This window comes from Nyctibius grandis, chromosome 8 (genome assembly GCF_013368605.1).
Source record: "Nyctibius grandis isolate bNycGra1 chromosome 8, bNycGra1.pri, whole genome shotgun sequence".
Taxonomy (NCBI): domain Eukaryota; kingdom Metazoa; phylum Chordata; class Aves; order Nyctibiiformes; family Nyctibiidae; genus Nyctibius; species Nyctibius grandis.
In genome coordinates, this window is record NC_090665.1 from 4,323,670 (window position 1) to 4,346,725 (window position 23,056).

The 23,056-nt window shown below is 38.1% G+C and overlaps 1 protein-coding gene across 2 annotated transcripts in view; it reads left to right on the forward strand.

Moving 5' to 3' along the window:
* Nucleotides 1-23,056, forward strand: part of SERPINI1 (serpin family I member 1) — a 48,936-nt gene that overhangs the window by 20,185 nt on the left and 5,695 nt on the right. For both annotated transcript variants that reach the window (XM_068406173.1, XM_068406172.1), the window contains exons 2-6: nucleotides 6,449-6,716; nucleotides 8,055-8,285; nucleotides 10,952-11,146; nucleotides 12,013-12,217; nucleotides 19,287-19,384. In XM_068406173.1, the coding sequence (XP_068262274.1) occupies nucleotides 6,467-6,716; nucleotides 8,055-8,285; nucleotides 10,952-11,146; nucleotides 12,013-12,217; nucleotides 19,287-19,384 (979 nt within the window). In that variant the 5' untranslated portion in view covers nucleotides 6,449-6,466. The remainder of the gene's footprint in view (nucleotides 1-6,448; nucleotides 6,717-8,054; nucleotides 8,286-10,951; nucleotides 11,147-12,012; nucleotides 12,218-19,286; nucleotides 19,385-23,056) is intronic.

Below are 23,056 nucleotides of genomic sequence, written 5' to 3' on the forward strand. Positions count from 1 at the left end.
GGGATTTTCTAGAGGCAAAACCACAACGTTCCAGGTGTGAGAATACTTTTGCTCCAGTAATGCTAGCTGGAGATGCAATTTTTGCCCAGTCTTTAAATAAGTAAAAATCTGAAAGGTCGGATTCCTGGACAAAGCAGAAAGAATTGAAGAAACTATTCTTACATTGTTGTGCAGTGCAAACTGATCAAGTGGATTTGTAAGACTCTTGAGATTTGTGGTAGCAGCCACATCCCCCTGTCGTTGCAGGGCAGCATGCCCGAGGCAAGCCTGAACCAGTGCAGGAGCTCTTCCTTACCACTGTGTACCTCCTCTGCACATCCTTCAGGGTAGCCATGACAACCACCGCCTGGTCCTGGTGAACAGCTAATGATCTTGTTAACTGCTCTGTTCATCTCCTCTGCCCAACTTGGTGTTCACCAGTGGCAATTATCACGTTTACTAATTGGCAAAGCAGTAGTGGCTGAATTTCACCAAACTTGCCTGTCCTTTCATAATTTCTCTGTCACAAACATGATACAATTTTGGTTGGGTTTGAGGGGAAGGAGGAGGCACCCAGCTCCTACCTAGATAGATAGTGTTTTGGTTTTTTTTTTTCCTCTGACCAGCAGGGCTTGGTCCCTAAGTAAATTAATCTTTTGCTTTATAAAATTGTCCTGCCAGACTTCTGTCTGTTCCTGCAGATGCTCTTCTTTACAGGAGAGAATGTAATCAATCCTGTTCCCACACTTGCTTTTCTCCCCAACCTTTTCTTTTATACGCTGATCAGAAGGAATCAGCAGTTTTTCTCGTTTGTGCTTCCCACACCTTTGGTGTTGAGCTTGCATGTAGCCAAGAGTAATCTTTAAGGCAACTAATCTTAGTTTAGTCTCTGTGTGCTGAGAAACTAAGGCAGTATATTACAGTTTGATTTTGCAGGTTTTTAAAGCTGTAGATTAGTTTCTTTAAAAAAACCCACAGTCTGTAAAGGTGTAAAAGACAAGAAAATTATAACCCTTTTTTTTTTTCAACCTGTCTGGCACATGCAAGGTACTAGAATTCAACCCTTAATTGAATTTTTGCCACCTTGCTACATGGAGGCCAACTCTTACTGTTTCAAAATTCACGGTACTTCATGTCTGTGAACTCAATTTGAGTTTGTTGGTATGATATCTCTCAAAATATCTTGGCTTACAGAGGACACTTGCCCCTTTTGCATTTTTCTGAAAGCATATGTAATGAACTGAATAGTTCAGAGTTTGTGGGTGTGAGGGGGCGATGTTGTTCTACTCCTCTTAGTCATTTCAGCCTTATGCTTGGGGAAAGGCAAGAGCTATAGTTAATCAGTCCTGTATTCTAGCCTATGAATGTTTTTCTTCGAACATTATTAAAACTGGTGTTCGTTCTGCCCGTGTACAGGAGCACACCTGTGCTGGCCACAGGGCAAACGAACAGGAATGCTGCCCTTAGGCTGAGCTGGTTGTGACCTGTTGTGGAAATGCAGTAGGCTGAATATCAGGACTGATGAAATCTTTATAGAAGGTGTCTGAAATTTTGAATGAAAAAGTTTCCCAGGAATTGAACTAGCTGTAGCCTCAATGCAAGTAACTACTGCATGACATATATCTGGAATATCTTTTTTATTATTTTAAGTAGTATGTGAGGGAAGTGACAAAAAACAAGAAAAATCAGAGAGAGAGAGGAGTGCATTCATTTAAGATGGCTCTAAGAAACTTAAACGCTGTACAGAACAGTGTCCAAAAGCAAGAGAAGCCCTCAGACAAAACAGGCATGGCTGTGTACCCAGAGCAAAAACACCAGAAGAATCACGTAGGAATGTCAAACTGAGTGGAGTTGGTGTTCAAATAACGAAGTGTATGTATGTTAGAGAAGCCAATTTACATTGAAGTTGTAGTAAAAGTTGCCAAGTAACACCTGCACAGGTATCACTGTGCAGTAATGTCTCATCTGGAGGTACAGGTGTTTCTCAGGTTTTTGAAGTGATACTGCATTGTTAGTGTTCTGTTGCTGCTTTTTTCCTGACAACAGTTGCAAGCAAGAACAAAACTAATACTCTGACAAACCTCTGTAGCCAGAGATGATTTGTGATACACAATTGTTTTGCAAGAAGAGGCTATTGCAAGGAGAGTATTTGTCTATTTGCACCGATTCTTTGATTGGCTGGTAGGAGAGAGTGGTGTTGCATCAATTAAGAGAAAATAAAACAGAACTTAGATTCTGAGACTGGTCCTCAGACAAGAAATTTGTATCGTTGCTCTTAGCATCTGTGTAATTGAGGAGTGAAAGTAATTTTAACAGCTTTTTCTAATTCCTATAGGTAGCCAAAAAATGCAAAATGAGTGCAGTAACATTTGAAGATGATGGTTCTTGACTTTTTTTTAAGCATCGTTCAGTGTGGACTCTGACTCCTTTTCAGCTGATGCAGTATTATTTAACTAGATGTCATTGATGCAGAACAGCAATGACAGACTGTACTGCTGATGACTCTGAGGAAGAGTCTAAAAAGACTGACTAAAAAGTTTGATGGTACTCATGGGAATTGTTTAACGTCCTGGACATATATTACATAATGTTCAGCTTCATTTCCTTCTCTTAAAGTATGTTTGTGAATAGGGTACAGTCAGTTCAAAAAATGGTCTCTGTACTGCTGTGGAAACAAAACAGAGTGCCCTCGACTCTTACTGAAGAGAGATGCTGAGAACGTGCTGCACCATAATAAGCGCTCAGCTGTTCGTTGGATCAAGACCTGCTGCTTGAAGAGGCATGAGGAAGCATAAAACCAAAAGTAATATAGCCTAAAGTAAGGCAGAATCAGAGAAGCAGTAACTGTTATGACTGAATGATAATTAAGAGTTGGATTCCCAGTTGTCAGAGAACAGTGTGTGCTTGTACCAGAAGTGCAAGAAGAATTTACTCCAGAAATCTCAGATTAAACAGATAAGATTAGACCAGTCACATTGTCTGGCAAGGCTTGATCAGGTGTCTGTGCTGTTTTACAGCCTTCTGCCCACTGACCATCTCCCACAGATCTTCAGTTTGCTTTAAAACATCTTCCCTTACCTTGTACTGTTATTTATACATTGTGAGAAAGTTATATTTTCACAAATATCTAGAGAGCACTGCCAGCAAAGAGCTGGTCACATCCTCTGGCTATACCTGGGTGCTCATCCCCACCTCCCTGGCTCTCTTCCTTTTCCCTGGACGTGTGTATGGGGAACTTCACTGGGAGCTCTATTAGAAAACCTGTCTAGACTAAAAGTGATGTGGAAGGGGAAGCAGAGGGAAATCCGAATTGTTTGGCTTTACTTCATTTCTACTGGGAAATTTGATTCTGCACAGCTTAACTTTTTGCGTTGCAATCAATGGGATATAAGCATGTATTTAAAAAGTAAGTGTAAGTTTGGTACTTTGTCTTGTAAGAACATTTCAGTAAAAATCTTATTTGTCCCCATCTATGTACTTATTCTATTCTCTGTCCAACTAAATAATTAAAAATATTATAACTTGATTATTTCACATGAGGAGCTTTTCAGGAGTGGTCAGGAAGAAAGATTACTTTGATTTGTATAGAATTTTTTTTTGGCATTGTCTGATACCAAATATTTTATTAGCATTCAAATAGTCTAACCTACATGTTAAGCACTTCATTAAGATGTATAAATTTCCCCTGTCCCTCCCCCCTGCAATTATTTAAGCCTGTCTGTCAATGGCACGTGTGACAAAGATCAGTGATGGAGTGCTGAATAGCTGCCTCTGCAACTAAAAGGCTGGGGAAATTTCCTTTTTTAAAATAGAAGATTATCTTACATCTGTTGTAACCTTGTCAGGTCTCAAAGTGAGCTCAAACAGTTCTTGATGCAGGAGGGGAAAAGCTTAGGTATGTGTATAATTGCATCCTCATTGAGCAGCACAACCTGTTTGCTTAGGTAGGATGTGAGATTCCCCACACTTGCAGGCCAGTTTAAAAGCCACAATGATGCTTTGGGTTCATCCTCAACAAAAAGATGAGCTTCTGCTTATCTTTTTTTTTTTTTTTGAGTACTGTTTTTGACACTGCTGTAGGCCTCCTGCGTGACCTAAGTTTATAAGCCTTTTTCGCCTTGTACAGCTTTTAGGGTGAGAGATTAATACCTGGGCTCAGTCTATCACAGTGATGTGGAATGAAGTCTTATGTCATGTGACATTAGGAGAGATGCGTGCTCTTGTTTTTTTTAAAGAAAGAAATCTAGAATGCCCAGATTCACAAAGAAAACTGAGAAATCCAGTTATTTTCTATAGCAGAAACCTTAATATCCTTAAGTCAATAATTAATAGACAGGCTAAAAAAAAAACAACTGCTATTAAGAAAAGCACTTATTGGGGAAGTTTGTGGTATGTTGATAATGTTTTGGACAATGAAAAGATTGCCTCAGTCTCTATGAAATAAGTAGTGATTGCCTCAGTCTCTATGAAATAAGTAGTGATGGTCATGGCTCAGACTGAAATGTTTTCCATTGGGCAGCAGTGAAGTGCTGGATAGTTTTAGGAGTGTACTGAAATGTGATAGTCATCCAGTAACAGGCACAATATGAAGCTGGTGCTTTAGGCTTGTAGGACTTGTTCTGGGCCATTCGTAAATAGAATAAGAGCCTTCGGTGGAGATTTTTGGTATCTTGCTAAGAATCAGAGAAGGATTGATCAGGTAGTCTAGAGAGATGAAGTGATGCCGGCGTAGAGGAGGGCTTATTACAGCCTGAGAAAAGGGGCATACTTCATACATATATGGAAGCAATCATGAGAAAGGAGGTGTGGGGCAGGGGAGGAACAAGGCTCTCGCTACCGTGTCGCACTGAGCCTGTCCTTTTCCCCTGAAGCACGCATAACTGCTGCACCGGTTCATCTATTTAATTTTCTCAGCGAAAAAATAAACAAAAGGCTGATCTGTGGCTGGGGGACAGGAAGAATCTTAACTAGTGACCTGCATCGGTTGCTGCCAAGGCACGTACGTGTACCCTGTTGCTTTTTATATTTTCTCAGATATAAAATGTGACTAATAATGCTTAAATTATGTATCATGCAGTGTTGTGCGAGTTAATTAGATAATGCTACATAGTCCTTTGAAGATGAAATGCATAATATAAGTGTTGTGTAAAGCTTACTAAGGTCTCTGTGTCAGGTATATAGAAGCCCATGGTAACTGCAGACGTGGGAGAGCCGGGAAGCATAAGGCAGAGGCACTTGGGCTGGCTGCGTGCAAACTGACTTCAGTCGAGCAACAGAATAGCACATTCACACAAATTTGTCCCGTGCTGACAAGTCCTCCAGACTGGCACAACATGTAAACACTTCTGGACTTCTACTGTCTAACCTACTGCTTCAGGAATCTTTGCTTCGTTATGTGTTAGAGAGAGTGTAAGTGGCAAAGAGAAGGAACTGAAATGCAAGCTCTATTGGCTTGATATTTCTGACCCAAGACAGTTGGAAGCAGCGGGTCAGATGCCAAGGTAGCATGAAGTTTAAAGGAAAAAATGGAAGGATGGGGATATACGTACAGTGCTCCAGGAGATGGAATTTTAATAATATCAGAAGTTGTGTGATGAACCAAACTGGGATAGAGTGAGAACTGTTGCTTACTGAAGCATTTTAACAAAGCTTGGAGGATGGATTAGTCAAAAGCATTCGTGCTAACCCTTTTGTCTATTTAGTTTACTTTCTTGTTTCCCCTGTTGGATCTTTCTCGATGGTGTATACAATAACTTTTATCCTCTAAAGATCTCTGGGCAGGTATTGTCTCTTAGCTAGCATAGCTACCTAACTTCTTACCATTATTTACTGACAAAAGGGATTTTATTTGGTAACTAAGGCATGATTTATTTTTCTTTCAAAGAATTTTTGGCTGCTTGCCATGTGTTCTGCAACTGAGCAACATCATGGTACATTTCGTTTGTCACCAGTGTCAGCAAGCTCTCTTACAGTGCTTGAAATAGTTTTACCAGTTTGAGGCTTAGAGTGACTTAGATGAATAAGTTGCATCCTACTGGAAGGTCAAATGAAAGAAATGCGGATTTGTAAGTCTCCTTGGTGAACAAGTACAGAAATACCAGTTCCAGATCAGCATTGCTTAACGATGACAACAGCAAAATTAAAAAGTAGAAGTAGGAAAGGCGCTGCTATGTCTCTGAGGTCTTTTTCTGTAGAAGCCGCGTTTTGTTAATCTGTTGCCGAAAGATTTCAAAAGCATAAAGTCACATAAGGAAGTAGGTTATTTTTCTTCCAAAATAGACCATTACTTCAGTTTGAACAGAATACGTGTTAGCTTCTCCAAATAACTGAATTGTGCATTGAACTCTGTAACTGGGGCTTTTTTCTGCAGAGATTTAAGACTAAAAGTTTACTATTCTTTTTTCTCTTGAGTTGAATCTTTTATTACTTAAACAAGGTTAACTTATTTTCTCTAAAATTTATCTTGCAGATCTTAGAATCTGAAGACATGTATTTCCTTGGACTGTTGTCTTTGCTTGTTTTGCAAAGCAAAGCCTTCAAGACAAATTTTCCTGATGAAACCATTGCTGAGCTTTCTGTGAATGTTTACAACCAGCTGCGAGCTACAAGAGAAGATGAGAATATTCTTTTCTCTCCTCTGAGCATTGCAGTAGCCATGGGAATGGTCGAGCTTGGAGCCCATGGAACCACTTTGAAAGAAATTCGACATTCCTTGGGTTTTGACAGCTTAAAAAATGGTGAGGCCTTTTAATCATGTTTTACTGTGAAGCTTTTTGTCTTAAAGAAACAGATGGCAATGCCTGAACAACGGTGGACGTGGCCCGGTCATGTTCATGGGTTATTAATCAGCAGGCTTCTTGGCATCCTGTTTGATGGCCTGAGCGTGCTGAAGCGTGCTTCAGTGGATTCTGCATAAGCTGAGAGATGCTAACATACAGTCCTGGCTTGGGCACCTGAATCTTAAGCAATTGCAGCTAATTGTTGATCTTGGTTTCTGTCTGCCTTTGCCTCTAGTTATAAGAAGATTTTTAGGAACACCCTTTTTAGGGATTATAATGAAACCTGAAAAGGAAAGCAGTAGCACATTACTTTGAAAAGGCAATTTCTATGAATTTTGATATCAAAGTAATTGGTTTGAAACCTGAATGAAACTTCTTATTCATACAATGTACTGGACTTCAAGTCTTTGGTGAAAGGCTCTTGGGGAGGAATTTCTGAATACAGTGTTCAAGATGTGTTCAACAGTACCACTGCAGAGATGATGCCTCTCTGTGGAGACTACAGCACGTACTTAGTTCTGCAGTTTGTCTCTAAAACATTGATAAATTATCCCTTAGCTGTAATTGAAGAAGTTATGCAGTTTATTTGAGCTGGGCCATTTACTGTTCTTATATATGAGTGGTGTTCAGTGAAAGTACTCCAGTGATTTCTGCTTGGAATACGTCATTGCATTCAGTTTTTAAGGTTTTCTTTTTTTTTTTTTTTAAATAAGAAATTTCAGCTTCAGGTAGACAATGCAACAGTACAGACTTCCTATCTTAAAGCAGGCTACTTTAATCCTACTCAGCATTCCTCATTACCCAGGCAAATGATTCTGTACTACTCCACGCAGGATCCTGGGAAATTCTATACCTGTTTTTTGCAGAGAAGTCTGTGGGGAAGTCCTTAGCTTCAAAATTTGAAGTTCATTTTTCCTTAAACTGGCTTTTAGGATGTAACAAAAATTATTTTAAGGATTTGTGGTGGCCAGACATAAGTGTGACTTGTAAGAATAATTTTTTCTAATTACTCTTTTGGTGTTGAAAGGATTACCATTGATAGCTTTGTATGTGATGGGATCCAAATGTCTCGTTAATTACACTAATTATAGGTAGTTGAAAAAATAAGCTCTAAATATATGTTCTGCCTTGTAGATTGTTCTTTCAGATCTGAAGGACCTGATCTGTGTAGGTTTAGAAACAAGTTTTTTAAAAAAACTTCTTTTTTTGGTGTAAAATGTCTTTGTGAATTTCCATCAGAAAAAACATGGAATAACTTTCTGTTCTGAAACACTGAATCAGTTTTTCTTTCCTCAGGTGAAGAGTTTACCTTCTTGAAGGACCTTTCTGATATGGCAACTACTGAAGAAAGTCATTATGTTCTGAATATTGCTAACTCTCTCTATGTGCAGAATGGATTTCATATCAGTGACAAATTTCTGCAATTGGTGAAAAAATACTTTAAAGCTGAAGTAGAGAATATAGATTTCAGCCAAAGTGCAGCTGTAGCTACCCACATCAATAAGTGGGTGGAGAATCATACAAATAGTAAGTCCGCGTGATTCTTCTATATACTTCCTGCAGTGTCTGTGTTTCCAAAGCTATACAGTGTTGTTGAATTGTTGCCTTGGCTTTTATCTGTTCTGTTTGAGACTAAAGTGTCTCCTCCCATAAAAAGAATTCTACTGTCAGCTCTTTGTGAAGTTATATTTTTTCCTGTGCAGAGATGATCTGTCTTAAGTAATATTAGCCATTGCTAATCATATAGTAGTATCTGTCTGAACATTTTTTTCTCCTGTCTTACTATCTTAAAGTACCTGTAACACTTATTGAAGGAGAGTGTTTTAATGGTAGGCATTTTAATACTGATTTCAGTATTAAATTACAAAAAAAAAAATACTATTGCTAACTGCAGAAAATTTGTCTACAAAGGGGTTATTGGCCTATGCTTTGAATGTGTGGAGTATCACGAGCTCTCTGAGGAACTCATAGTTACAAGGTGCTGAAAAATAGAATACTAAGGAATACAAAAGATAATTTTGAACCACAAAATCAGACGCTGTTACTTAATCTTTTCCAATGTAAGGAAACTAGATAGCATGTTGAGAGAGTAGTTGGTTTTAGGAAGACTGTCAACAGAGTTTCACAACAAAATTTGCAGCAGGGGAGTAAGCACAAAATTACCAATGTAAATATGCATATTCAGATCTGCATGATGTAGTGCTTGCTTCGCTTGTGGAATCCCAAAGATGTGACACTTTCTGAATACATGCAGAGTCTCAGGGTATGGGAGTGAAGTTAGTCCCCCATTGTAGGGATCAAAGCGTAATCTCATTCTGGTTCATCTGGCACACTCTGGAGTTTGATATTTTGAGAGTAATTCAACAGAGATCTGGCTCTAACATCAGTCATACCATTGTGAATTTGAAGGTATGGGAGTCCTCTGTAAGGAATTAACGCATCACCATCTAGTCTGAGCATTTAAGAATCCATAATGCCTTATGGAAATGTACAGCACCAAAGTGGAAGAACACTTCATACAATGCTTTTATTCTATTTTGGAAATAATCTGTTTTTTCCAAGGGAAAATGGCAGCTATTATATTAATAATAAATTCTGCCGTTTATCTCTAGCTACAGAAATAGAGGGAATGTAAGTGCTGCAGCAGATTGCAGAGTATTTTCAGAGAAATGTAGTGTCTGAAGGAAAAGTAAAATTCTCTTTTAGAAAGAACAAGTTCTCCTGCTTAATACCTGCCCTACATGCTGACTGAGCTTGTAACCATTGCCCTGGAAGGAGCTGTGCAGAGCTAACAAAGGCAGCTGGGGCTCTCTTAGCATTAGGTTGCGATAGTAACCGCCCATCAGCCTGGTCTCTGACCACTAGATCTCAGTCTGTCCTGCCTGCCAGCTCTGACAGAGGTGGCTCATTTTCTCATTAGGGAAGGGGTACAAGACAGGCAGGTTTCCAATTCCAGCATGTTAAGCATGATGGGAGGCTCAGAGCAGAAAACATAGCTGTCAAAGGTTTCTCTGGCCAGAAAAATTCTTAATGTGCTTTAATGTATTAACAAGATATGGCTGAAAAATATGAGGGAATATGATGTACCAAATAGAAATGGAAAAACTGGAAGTGTATTCCTTCTTAATGTTTCCTTTTTTTTCCAACCACAGAAAGTGAGTATGGCAGTTTGGGTCACATCTCATTTCTAAGAATGTTCTAGATAAAATGAAGTACAAACAGCAACCCAGAAGAAATACTGCCCTATGATATTCAAATTTCACACCGGTCAGTTGGTGTCACATGCTCCAGAAAGCAGAATTAATCTGTATTTTAAACCATGGATTAAGAATTAATAATCAGACTGAGAAATGTGTTTATTTTAACACCTTGCATTGCAATGTCACTTAAAAATAGAAGTGAGCAAGAAAGCTATCTGAAGTAGGCTGTAATTCTTCAGGAATAGTGACAAATCTGGTCAGTGCACCAAATGTAACGAACTTGAAATTACTTTGCTGAAAAGCAAGCCAGTTAAGATGAGCTAAACCAGGTAACAGACTGTTTTCTGATATAAATGACTTATTGAGGAGTAGGAGCAAAGCAGCTGCCATGCTCAGCTGACATACCTCCCATGAACAGAGCAGATGCTAGATGGTCTTTTCTCTTTTACTTTTCAAGAGCTAATGTCAGTGGAACAAATGCTAGGAATTTACGGGTTTTTTATTAGTCCTTACTTTGAAGTCTGTTGAATGTTACTTGACTAGACACTGAATGCTTCCTTCAAAATTGGCCCAGGTGAAGTTCCAATGGGTATGCTTACACACTTTAAGTTAAGCACCCTTTTCAGTGCTTCTTTGGATTGGAGCCAAAGTTTGTAGAATTTCTGACCTTAAGAGGATAGTGCTGAACTGTATTATAGCACCAGTGTAAACATTCCTTATTTGACCCCTTTCCACTTGGTTTCATTGTGGAGTATGTGTAAGTAGCAATCAAGAAACAGTTGACTAACGTGTACTCAGTGGAAGGGTTTACACACCTACACTGTGATTTAGGTTTACAAAACACAGGCAGTTTAATTTGAGATTTAATGCAACATCTGAATTGGAAATTACATGTTAGCACAGCTTTTTATTTTCTTGCATTTTTGAAGCTGTCTTAAGTTCTGATTTAATGCTCAATTTGACATGCAGACTGACAGTTGGTTTTCCTCTTAGATATGATCAAAGATTTTGTGTCTTCAAGAGATTTTGGTGCTCTAACTCATTTGGCTCTCATCAACGCAATCTACTTTAAAGGCAATTGGAAATCACAATTCAGACCTGAAAATACAAGAACTTTTTCTTTCACTAAAGATGATGAAAGTGAAGTGCAGATTCCAATGATGTACCAGCAGGGAGAGTTTTACTACGGTGAGTTTGAGCTTTAGCAATTTAAAGCTAATAATTCTTCCCTTCATAGGTTTGTTGCAGTAATACTCATTTGTATTGTTGTCTTTCACCTAGAGTTCTAAATGTGGTGTTTGCCCAATGAAGGGACTCTGATTTTGATGGCTTTTTGTAATGTGTGTGCTTGTGTATTATAAGTAGGTAGCAACATTTGTAATTACCTCTGTCTTGATTACTTTTTTAGGTACGTATTTGGTGCCACATGGTGGATTTCAGAATATTTATCCATTATTTCTAACCTCTTTACAATTCTTGAGCTAGTCCTGCTTCTCACTAAAATATTTTTCCTGTGCAATGCTAAATATTAAAATTAGTAATATTTGCTCATTACTGTTTTAATATCCTTAGAAAAGTAAAATAGGAGTTCTTTGAATAGCAGAACTAATGATCGTTTTTATCTTGAGCTTGAACTCCAAGTGGGTTCTACAGTGTCCAGCATTGGCAGTATTTCACTCAGTCTCATCATTGACAAATTATCTCTCCTGAACAAAAAAACCTCTGCCCATTTCCATGGAAGTCTTGGCAGCGTAACAACTTTTAGACTTCTCTCTGTCTAACCAATGGAAGTTATGTAATAGGTTCAGAAGTATGCTTGTCTACAAACTGTGTGATTGCATAAGCTTGTTTTCTTTAAGAAAGCAGATGTAAGCCTCAAGTCCTATGATGAAGAAACCAATATAAATTTTATACAGAATAGAATAAAGAGGGTCACTTTTAGTTCCAGTATCCAGTAAATACTGCCTACTATTAGCCTTCTATTTTTCCCTGATCTCCAGTGAAGATAAAAGAAAATACTTCTAATAGCTTTTCTTGTTGTTTTTCCTTTGTAGGAGAGTTCAGTGATGGCTCCAATGAAGCAGGTGGTATCTACCAAGTTCTGGAAATACCATATGAGGGAGATGAGATTAGTATGATGATCATTCTTTCCAGACAGGAAGTTCCACTGGTCACATTGGAACCACTGATCAAGTCCTCGTTGATTAATGAATGGGCTAATTCTGTAAAGAAGCAAAAAGTGGAAGTGTATTTACCAAGGTGAGAATATGCTCCCATGTCAATAGAAGGGGAAGGACTGCATTCGAAATGATTGGAGTAGCAGAGTAGGTAAAACTTGAACATCTCAACCAAGTCTGCAGTTATGTAGCACCCATGTGAAGGCTGCTTTGGCAAGAAAGCCTGGGGGGCGTGCAGTGCAGAATGATGGTTGTTTGAGCAACAGAGGAGCACTTTGCATCCCTTTCACATGTAAACAGGAGAATTTCATCATCGGGAGTATATCCACTCTGAAGGATGCTCAGCGTATTGCAGAACTCATTATGGATAAGTTCCATTTAGACGGGAGCCATAGAAATATTGCAAGTCTGAATTAACAAAAAGTAGAATGTTTCATTTAGGTCCTAATTAGATTTCTATGTGCTGCTAATTTAAAAAGTTCTAATGGTGTGTGTCTGTGTAGATACAAATGGTTGAGTGTTGAAAGATAATTCCAGTCAATTTGTGGTTTTTGTCTTTTTTCTTAGTTGTAGTAAGTGCTGGTTTCCTCTTCCTTAGAGGAGCAATAGAATAATGAGATGTTACTTCCAGAAGGGATGAAACTTCTGTCAGTTCATTTGTAGATGTAACTTGTGTGTGCTCAGTGGTGTATTTGCTCACGTATACCACTTAGTTATCTTTCCCAGAATTCTGTTTCATCTGCCTTCAAATATTTTTCATGCTTGCCTTAGTAACAGAGTTGTTTACTACTAAATGTCACTAATAATGTATAGTTGGATCATGATGTCCTTCAAGTGATTCATAATGATTTCATTCAAGTCTTTATGTAACAATATGGCACAAGTTTGATGTGGATCACTTCTACTTATTCTACTTTTGTGGCACTGTGCAGCAGGTCCATGACAGCAGAAAAAATAAACTATAGTGAATCCTTTTAATCATTAAAATTGTTTTCAGGTGACTTGGAGATTTGAGTTTGTTATATTTCACATCTAAAGAGCAGGGTGAAAATCCCTGCAGTTTATCAGCTTCCTTTCCAAGCAAAGACCACTTTCAAGAAGCTAACTGCAGCTGAGCACAATAAAACAAGGCTAGCCGGTATAAATCAGGTTGAGATGGACTGGTGCTGTCAGCATGCCCTGATTCCAACTCGAGATGGAATTCCACTTCTCTTTAAAGCTGTTACACTTGGAGTCAGAGTGGTGAGGGAACAGCAGCATTTTAGGGCTATTTTTCTCTGCCCTGTAGTAAGAGTTCCTTTCTTTTTTAAATAGTATTTCCTTCGAAGAAGCAGGGAGAGCAGCAAAGAGCTGCATTGCAGGTTTTATACAAACTGAACCTACTGTACGCTATTCCTGTGATTTTTTTGTTTGTTTTTCTCATGGAGCTTGAGGTCCCAGGAGCTTTAGTATTAATAGTCCACTAAGATGCAGGGGTGGGGGCGTTTCTCCTAGGCTATTTCTCCTGCGGGCTTGGGCAAACCTTACCTGAAGTTAATGAGAAGAATGGAGGATTCTTCCATAGCTTAAGCTTTCTAACTGGAGCATATCACAGCTTGCGCATCAGGTGCTGAAGTTGCACATATTCTCTCAAAGAATTTCCAGAGTGCAAGATCCACAACAGAAGTCTCTCTCTGTTGATTATAAAGGGAATCTGTGAAAACTAGCTTACAAATTTAAGAAGCTTAGGTATCTAAAGTTAAATACACGAATGTCATTGAAAATATTTTAGTTATGTTTATGACTTGAAGTTTATAGAGGTAGTTTTGGTTTTGTTTGCTTTTAACCAAAAGCAGAGACTCCAGGATTCTCTGTAGCCAGGTTCTCAGACAGGAGTTTGAGGCTTAGATTTTGTGTGATCGTATAATGTCTGTATTTATTCCGTCCTCAGGCTAGTCATCATGCCTGTTGCTCTTATCTAAAAACCTCAAAGAACTTGGTAAACATCTGCGAATTAAGGCTATACAAAGGCAAAACAGGTACAAGCAGGTGCTGTTTACCTCCAGTATTTTCAGATTATGAAAGATAACTATCATGAGCTTGAAATTCCCTATAGTAATACTGCCGTTTCCTTACAAAAATTCCGAAGATTAGTTGCATGCTCCCAAGGTGTTGGATTTCCCATTAGGGATTCAGAGGTGATCTGCAGGATTTTATCAATGTGCTAAATAAACACTTCATAAATATTTTATTTTATGCTCTGACTCAGAAAGGCATGTTATGAAATGTGGCCTGCAGGCTCTGTCCACTGAGAAATTGAAAGCAGCAGTGGAATAAAATTAAATTTTTATATTCTGAAAGATGGTATCCAATTATAAAGTGAACATTTTTTAAACTTATACATTTGTAATAGGACCTGAATGACTAGCCAAAGCAGAGTTAATCACAACTTTCCAATTTCTGTCTGCATTATCTGTGTGCAAATGAAATTGTGTCTTACTCCTCTTAATAGCAAGGAGAGATTTGTACAGAATTGTTAAATTATACTTTCTCATTTTCATTTTCAAATCATTGTTTCCAGCTTAACCCAGACTAAAGTGATCAACATTTTAATCCACTTTTTGCATAGGAGTGAAACAGACCATGAATCTAATTTACAAAGCTGTCTGTCTAACATAAATTACTTGAATAGCATAGGAGGAACCTATTACCTAATATCAGTTCTACAGTCTGCAGATCTCCTCTTAAGGATAGTTCCAATATGTCTGGCTCTCTATAATGACCTTCTTGCTTTTTTTGTGCATTTAAAATACCTTAAAAATGCCTTAGTGTTGAAATACGAAGTTTCTTTAGCTTTATCCAAAACCTAAAGGTTCATATACATAACTAAAGAGACTGTTGATGACATAAATGCTTCATTTTAGTCTAATGCTTATGTAAGTTTTAAATTTTGTGAAAATATCATCATGCTCTGCTGAGCTCTCCAGAGAACTGTTTGTTATTTCTCAATCTAATTCTGCTTCCTAAGCATCTCATTCTGTTCTTCATTTCATGTGGGAGAGATCCAGAGATTGTGGAAATCTAGGGAAGTATTTTTGTTCATCTCTTTGGACTGCATTTTACATGTAGGAAGTAGAGAGACTTTACAAATGAACATTGTAAAAGTAAATATAGAGCTAACTCACATGTTCACTTCTTGGCTGACAGCTGATAGACAGAGTCACTGTCCCTTATTGATATCTTTCTACTCGGTGCTTTCAAAGGTGAACCTTCTAGAACTGCTTAAGCACAGAAGCTCTCCTCTTGACTCAACAGACAAGTCTTTCTGTTCTGGTTCTATGGTGAAAATACCTCATCTTTTCTTCAGTGTGTGAGCTTTCTCAGACTTCCCTTTGTGGTTTTTAATGCTCTCAGTTGCAACTATTCCATGACTTCTGATACTGAAGTGTTGAAATTGATTTTTCATAGTATTTTTAGCATCAGAAGCACCTAAAAGATTATGGAAGAAATAAATATGACCATCTGGTTCATTATACATGACAAACACTGCAAATAGCCATGTGTCAGGGCTAGTATCATGTAACTCAGCATTTCCGAAGTGTGGAGGTACAGCAGATGCCTGGCTTGTGAAATGAGGTTGAATGTCTCTTCTGTGTTCTAGGTTGTCAGCTTTGATTTTAGATACCTACATCACTGTCTATAAGGAATGCAAAGAAATCCAGATATGACTGGAGGATAACTCATACTGAATGTTTACATCGGTTTGCATAGCCTGAAATTTCATTTCAAAGTGTAAAGCAGCCCTATTATTTTTCAGAAGAGGCTAGTTTTGATGTCAGCTAAAATATTTGAAATATCATTAATAATAGCTTATCTGTAACTCTTGCTGCTCTTCAGAGCATGTGAGAAAGGAAGGGAGATGCTATTTTGAATATTGATTTAGAGTGGCTTTTTACCATATGACAAAACTAAAAGGGGAGAAGGGAAGTAATTAGTTTTATTTTCATAAAGGGATAGTTTGGTATTTGTACAGCTGATGTGATATTTTCAGTCTACTTTATTTGTCATAAAAAGCAGGAACTCACTCTTACAGATATTGTAAAGACCTTCACTCATCCACCAATTCATCGCTTAGCAGATAAGTGTGTTTTCTGTCTAGTGGTCCAGGGACTTAATCCCACCTGATTTCCATTTATATCTCATAGCCATTCTCTGCAGTTGGAAAAAAAGCTTTTTTGCAGTTATTTTTCTTATTTGTGACCTGAAATTTTGCTTTTCATGCAGGATTTTCTTGCTAGTGCCCTATCCTGATATTCTTTACTAGTTTGACATTGCTACTTAATAGCTAAATTATCGTGAAGGCTTGTTACTTTTAATACCAATTGTGGTGTATTAAAAGCCAAAAAAAGGGAAAAATACACTATTCTAAAATTTTTTAAATTGCATTTTAACATTAGTTTGCCTTTTCTGTGTGTTTGTAAGGTAGGTACAGTTGGATGTGTTTTTCAAAATGTTGTGGTATAGTTTTAATATAGAAGGAAATATGTCTGGATTCATTCAATGTGCACAGACAACCTCTGTACTGTTTAACTCTAGTTAACTCTGGTATCAGGAATCAAGTCTGAATTCATCTTTCTTAGGGTTTTTGCTGAAGTCTCTAGAATAGATCTGGACTTAAGTTACACGTGCGTAGTGAGAGTAAAACTAGTCTCTAGTTTTGGAGCCTGTGAGACAGTGGGAAATTTAAATGAATGAGCAACTTGCAGATTTGTTTCTCAGCTTAAAGCTAAAATTGTGCAGAAGGTCTTATGAGCTCCCTGCCTGTTGTTTTTGACCGGTGGGAGTGTCCACAGCTTTCTAAGAGGAAAGGGAGTGATGATTCCTCTTGAAGAAAGCTAACAGGGCACATTTCCCTCTTCTACAACCCTATTGGCTGCTTTTAGGTCATCTCATCTGTGTACTTCCATCTCATTCATTAAGATAATATCTTTTTTTTTTTTAAATGCTGCTACACTGACTGATGCAGAATATTCCAGAACACCATAAGCTTCCTCCAGTACATAAATCTTTGTTGGTCTCTTCTGATTCTTTTGAGAACTGACAAAACAATAAAATCACAAGAATCAGTTCTTGTGTTTTTATTCCAGGCGTATCCTGGAATTCGTCTGGACTTGCGGTGCCACCAGTGATTTATCGATCCTGAACTATCTCCAGATCTTATTTTAACTTGCATAAAATTCTTCTCTGGGTAATGACTAATATCTATTCCATCATAGTTTCTTGGCTTCTAATGGCATTTCTACGTTCATTATGAATGTAGATTGGGTATTGGATTTTTCTCATTCTGTGTAAATGTTGTAAATGAGGAAGATGCACTTGACTCTTATCCAGTTGTCTTTTATATCCAGATTATTCTTTTTAAAGCTGCCAAGGCTTGTACGTGCCAAGGTGTCATACAACTCAGCTCTTCATCAGCTGTTCTCTGCTCAGAGTTCTGGTCTATACTTTCTTCTGAAAAGAACGTGTTCCTGCATGTAGTCGAGGAAGTTTAGTCCTGAAAAAGAATCATTACAAGAAATTACACAGAAGCACATTTTATTTTATTTGGTTCTAGCACAGTTAAGACCCTTCACAAAAGACTGCAGTGTAATTACAGAGTTGTTTCTGACTGAACGGCTTGCTGGAGAAACTAACACCACCTTAGGAACACCAGTGTGAAGTACTGTGCATACTGGTATGAAGACAGGCTGAGAGAGTTGGGGCTGTTCAGCCTGGAGAAGGCTCTGAGGAGACCTTCTAGCAGCCTTCCATACCTGAAGGGGGCCTACAGGAAAGCTGGAGAGGGACTTTTTACAAAGGCATGGAGTGATAGGATGAGGGGGAATAGTTTTAAACTGAAAGAGGGGAGATTTAGATTAGATGTTAGGAAGAAATTCTTTCCTGTGTGTGTGGTGACACACTGTCCCAGGTTGCACAGAGAAGCTGTGGCTGCCCCCTCCCTGGCAGTGCTTAAGGCCAGGTTGGATGGGGCTTGGAGCAACCTGGTCTAGTGGAAGGTGTCCCTGCCCATGGCAGGGGGTTGGAAATAGATGATCTTTAAGGTCCCTTCCAACCCAAACCACTTTTTTTATGAACTATATATTTTCTGTTGAACGGTTATAACCAGTCACTGTCAGCATAATATATATTACTAATAATTTGTTTGGTCATTCTACAGAGAACCCATAACTCGCCCATAACAAACATTTATAATTAGTCTCTTGTGTTTGTCTGTAGACTTCTGGTATTTTCTGGTTGACGATGCCATTCTTATTATTATTCTGACAGATTTCTTTGTTTCTCCAGCTGTGCGGTCTGGTTTTGGCCATACGTAAAGAACTTGAGTCTTTTTTGTCTTACTGACACCAAGCATAAGTTTTATAATGTTTAAAAAGAAGTCTTTGTAAATGGGACAAGCTTCTCCCGAAATCTTGCCCTCAGGATAAATCTCAATTTGTCCTTCCAGCACAGTAACATAGCCTAGAACATGGCTTTGCAAGCTAACCCTGAAATCCTGCCAGGTTGTATTCATATGTGTCTTTATGCTAACAACTATTTGTTTTCCCTGTTCTTTACTCACAATCAAAACCCAATTAAAATTTTGCCACCAGAGTAACTAGAAGCTAAGTCAGAAATGCTTTATATTCATGTTCATAACTGCTGGTCTTATATTGTCTAAACAAAAATGAAGTTTCTTTCTCACTTTCCTACTCCTTCTTTGGCAACGGCTGTCTGTGAAGTTTGTGCTGTCCTTTGCCTTATTTGATACTCTGTTCTAGTATGTGTACAATTAAATTCTGGTTTTATAGTAAAACTTCGGTATAAAAAGTAAGCATTTACATTAGCTGCTGCATCATTTTGCACTGAGGTTTTGTGGACAAGGGCTGGACATTCCATTAGCATATTTCTGATTGCTTCTGCATTAGAAAAAAAAAATCCCCTGTGAAAGTAAACTAATTTGTAAGCATTTTTGTAGAAGATGTCCCTATGCTATACTACTAGTGCTGAATCTCCTACTTTACATTATTTACCTCAGTGTTTCAATTGTCATTACTTAGAAGTCTTAACCTTCTAATACCAGTAAGTACTGCTTACATTGTGGGCTTTTTGTAATTTTCTATTACATTCTTTAGGTTCACAGTAGAACAGGAAATTGATCTGAAAGATGTCTGGAGAGGTCTGGGAATTACAGAGCTGTTCAGCAGTAGTGCTGACCTCACTGGGATGTCTGGTAAGAGGTTCTTGTGTTGTCTCTCAAGGTATATGAGGAAGTACTGAAATTGCCTAAAGATAATTAACAAGCTCTTCAAAGTGGTTTTATAGGGGAAAAACAACCTGCTAGCAATTTTTTGATCTTTTGAGATTTTTGCATAATGTGAGAGTGTGCTCACTGTAGGAGCAGTTGGGGCAGGGGAGAAATCCATCAGGGTGTGTATGTGGGGTGGGGGATTTTTGACCTGGGAAAGTTTACTCCAAGTATTTCAGAATTGGATCTCGTTAGAAATGTAGAGAAAGTGTAATACTATGCAAGAGGCAGATCCACATTAGAGCAATATATGGCTTCAGTGCCTTGATGGCAAATGGGATTCACACAACAAAGGGGTTGTTATCTTTTATCTCCAGAGGCTATTTGTTCACAGCACTAAGAACATTAAGCTGTTGTACAATTAGTCATCTCCCCAGATACCTGCTGTATAGAAGCAGCACAGGAAAGAAACCGGTCTGAGAGAAAAGCAATTTAGTCACACATGCTGCTTGCCTATTTCAGTATGTTGTCAACACTTTGTTTTCAGAAGTTGAAATGCATTTAGAAATTCAGGTAGAATGAGATATTTATGCTTTTAATACCTCCTAAAAGGTATTGAAGTGGCACAAAAGGTAGTTGAGTCATCTTTGCCTGAGAAGTTGTTTCATTTTTGTGTAACAAAAGTAGCCACACAAGCAGTGCATTTAGCATGGTCTGAATTTTGGCAAACCCAGTTGTTCTCTATCTGGAAGCATGCGGCAGTGTGAGATTGCTGTCATTGTTCTTGTAATTTATGCTTATGTACTGCTCCCTGTATGTGTTTCTGCTCTATGGGTTACTGCCTAATCAGCCAGATAGATCGTTAGCTGATGGGAAATAACTATTCTTAATTGTCTGTCTCTGGAAGCAATCACATTTGTGTGGCTTATTCAAAATAGTGGTAATAAAGGCAAACCTTCCTCTAAAATTTACAACAGAAATGTTTGAGATTTTCATATCCTTTTCACTTTTGCAAAGGTTGGAATATTGCTTATAGTGTATCATGTAGTTTATTCCACTATAAAAGAAACCTAAGGAGATTTTTGAGAAATTCTGTTGCATTTAAAAATACTCTCCTCCCCCTCTCCTGTTTCTCTTACTTTTGGATTATTGTCAAGGAAAGCCTTCTGCAATTTCAACAACAGCCCTAATCCTGTAATCAGATCCAGGCACAGATTGTTGAGTTCGGTGAAATTCTATGTGGGCTTAGTGGATATAAATCAAATTGTAGGATTACAGACTTATTTTTCAATATTTAGAATTTTTTGCTTTTTTCACTCAATCTGAAAAATGGAAATAGATGAGTCAGCTTTACCTTCCGGGATATCTGAATTGTGAGCAACCAAAGAGAAAGTATTAATCCAGATGCACATTTTAAACGTTACGCTCTTGCAGAAATTAAGTTCTTTGTCAATTAACACAGGTGAGTAGGAGGACATTCTTATTTGGCTGTCTAGTTGTATGTATTCTGTCTCTCACTTTCAGCAAAAGACTTTGACAGGTTTGACTTGCATCTTTGATTCGATCAGGTGTTCAAAATAATCTTGAAACAACTTCTGATATTTGAGATTTTATAATTTACACAGTATGTAAACTTGCTACTTGAGTATTTTAACACTGCCTAGGACTTACCCTTGAACTAATTTCAATACTGAAATTCCCCTTTCCTTTCAGATGTTTATAATATTTCTTACTGTTGTATAATGCCTTAAACGGCAACTGATTTTAACCTCAAGGTGACCTGCATTTATGTAAGCAGTGAAGTAATCTTAGTGACTAACTTTCACTATATAAAGTAGTTAGAAGAGCACCAGGCCAGTAAATAGTTCTTCAAAGTCTTGACTGAGGTAGGTATAATTTTTCTGGGACAACCTAAGCTAGAAAAGCCAATAAACCTGCATGCTTTTTTAGAAATGAGATTTGCAGAGCAACCAGTTGGCAGCTATGAGTAGGAGTTTGCAAGCATATGGAGTGTAATGACAAATGAAGTGTGATGCTAACAGAGTCATGTACATTAGAAGTAAGTCTCGGATTACTCCCACACATTAATGGGTGTCTGGGCTAGGGTCCTGCTGAAAGCTTAAACTTTGATACCAATTTTCCATGGGACTTTTCTGAGATGGTAACAATCAAATCATGTTGGTTCCCATGAAAATCCAGATTCAAAGAGGCAACTAGAGAAAAATGACATGATAGAAGATACTCAGGTAAGCCCCACCTTATTCACAGTGAAAGCCATAAAGGAAAGATGTATAATAATGACAAGATGTGTATGATATTGAAGTGTTGTGGTCAGTGATTTGACAATCACAAAACAGAGCAAAGAGAAGAATGCCTGAGCCTGAACACTAGGTGACAACATTATGCTTCCATGTGATGATAGATCCATTCCCTTCAGGGACAGATGAATGAGAGGGATGTGATAGTGGCAATATAAAGAGAAGAGTCTAGAGAAAGTAAATTGGGATGTGGAAGTGCTGTTTTCACCACCCAAGGACAAAGATACCCAATGAAGTGAAAGGCAAGAAATTGGAACCAAATGGAAAGTACTTCTCATATGGAAAACTTAACTGCAGAGCTCTTTGCTGGGTATTCTTTGAGGTCATGACACTGGTAGGATAAAAAAACAAATTGGTTCAGAGCAATCAAAACTATCTATACTACATTGAATAAAGGCATTCCATATATTCTGTGGATTAGAAGCTTGGTTTAGGGTATAAGGCACATGCTGGGTGAGAGGATATCTTTCTCATGTAAGTTGTGCTGTAGTTTTCACCTGTAGGGCTGCTTGTATCTTGTTCTGAAGCACCAGTAATACTATAACTGGAGCAGTGTGCCAGACTAATTGGACATACTGGTCTCGCCTGCAGAGGCACTTCTTGTATTCCTGTCAACTTAACAAAATATTGTTGGGTTTTTTAATACTCAAATTTTGAAAACATTTATAAGTAGGCCTACTATTATACCTGATGGTAAATGTTAGCAATGTTTTTTCTGTCTGAATTAGAGTCTATAAGGTCATCGGAGGGAGACCAATCTTGTAAGGTGCCAAGTGTTCTGACCAGAAATATACCTTGGAGTACCATAAGCATCACCACACTATGCAAAATAAAGCATTCAGGATGAAAATACAGGGTATTGCTGTGAATATTACAGGCCACGGGAGCAGGCTTTAGGGCTGTAATTAAAAAAACAAAAAAACCAACAAACAAACAAAAAAAAAACAACCCTGTGATTGAAATATGTGATTAGGCTAAGTGGGCATTTCTTTGTCTGCTCTTAAATATAAAAATTTATTTGGGTTTAAGATAAGGAGCTCCAAACCAGCATTTTTATATAAAGGCTGCAAAGTTACTGTTTTCTTTTGGTATGTGCCATATAGCTCAAATGCTCAGTAGAGCTTTGCAATGGCCTCAAGCAAGGCTAGCAAAATAGAGCTGCCTGGAAGGCAGAATTTGTAGAACTGGCCAATAAACTTACCAAGTATCCTGTTAACTGACATATTTACAAAGGCAGCACACATAATGTGAGACAAGCACAACAGGAATTACTGATGTGCTGGATCTGTCGCCCTTTTTGCTGTAGGTATCCATTATCACCTGTGTAAATGTTCTTGCA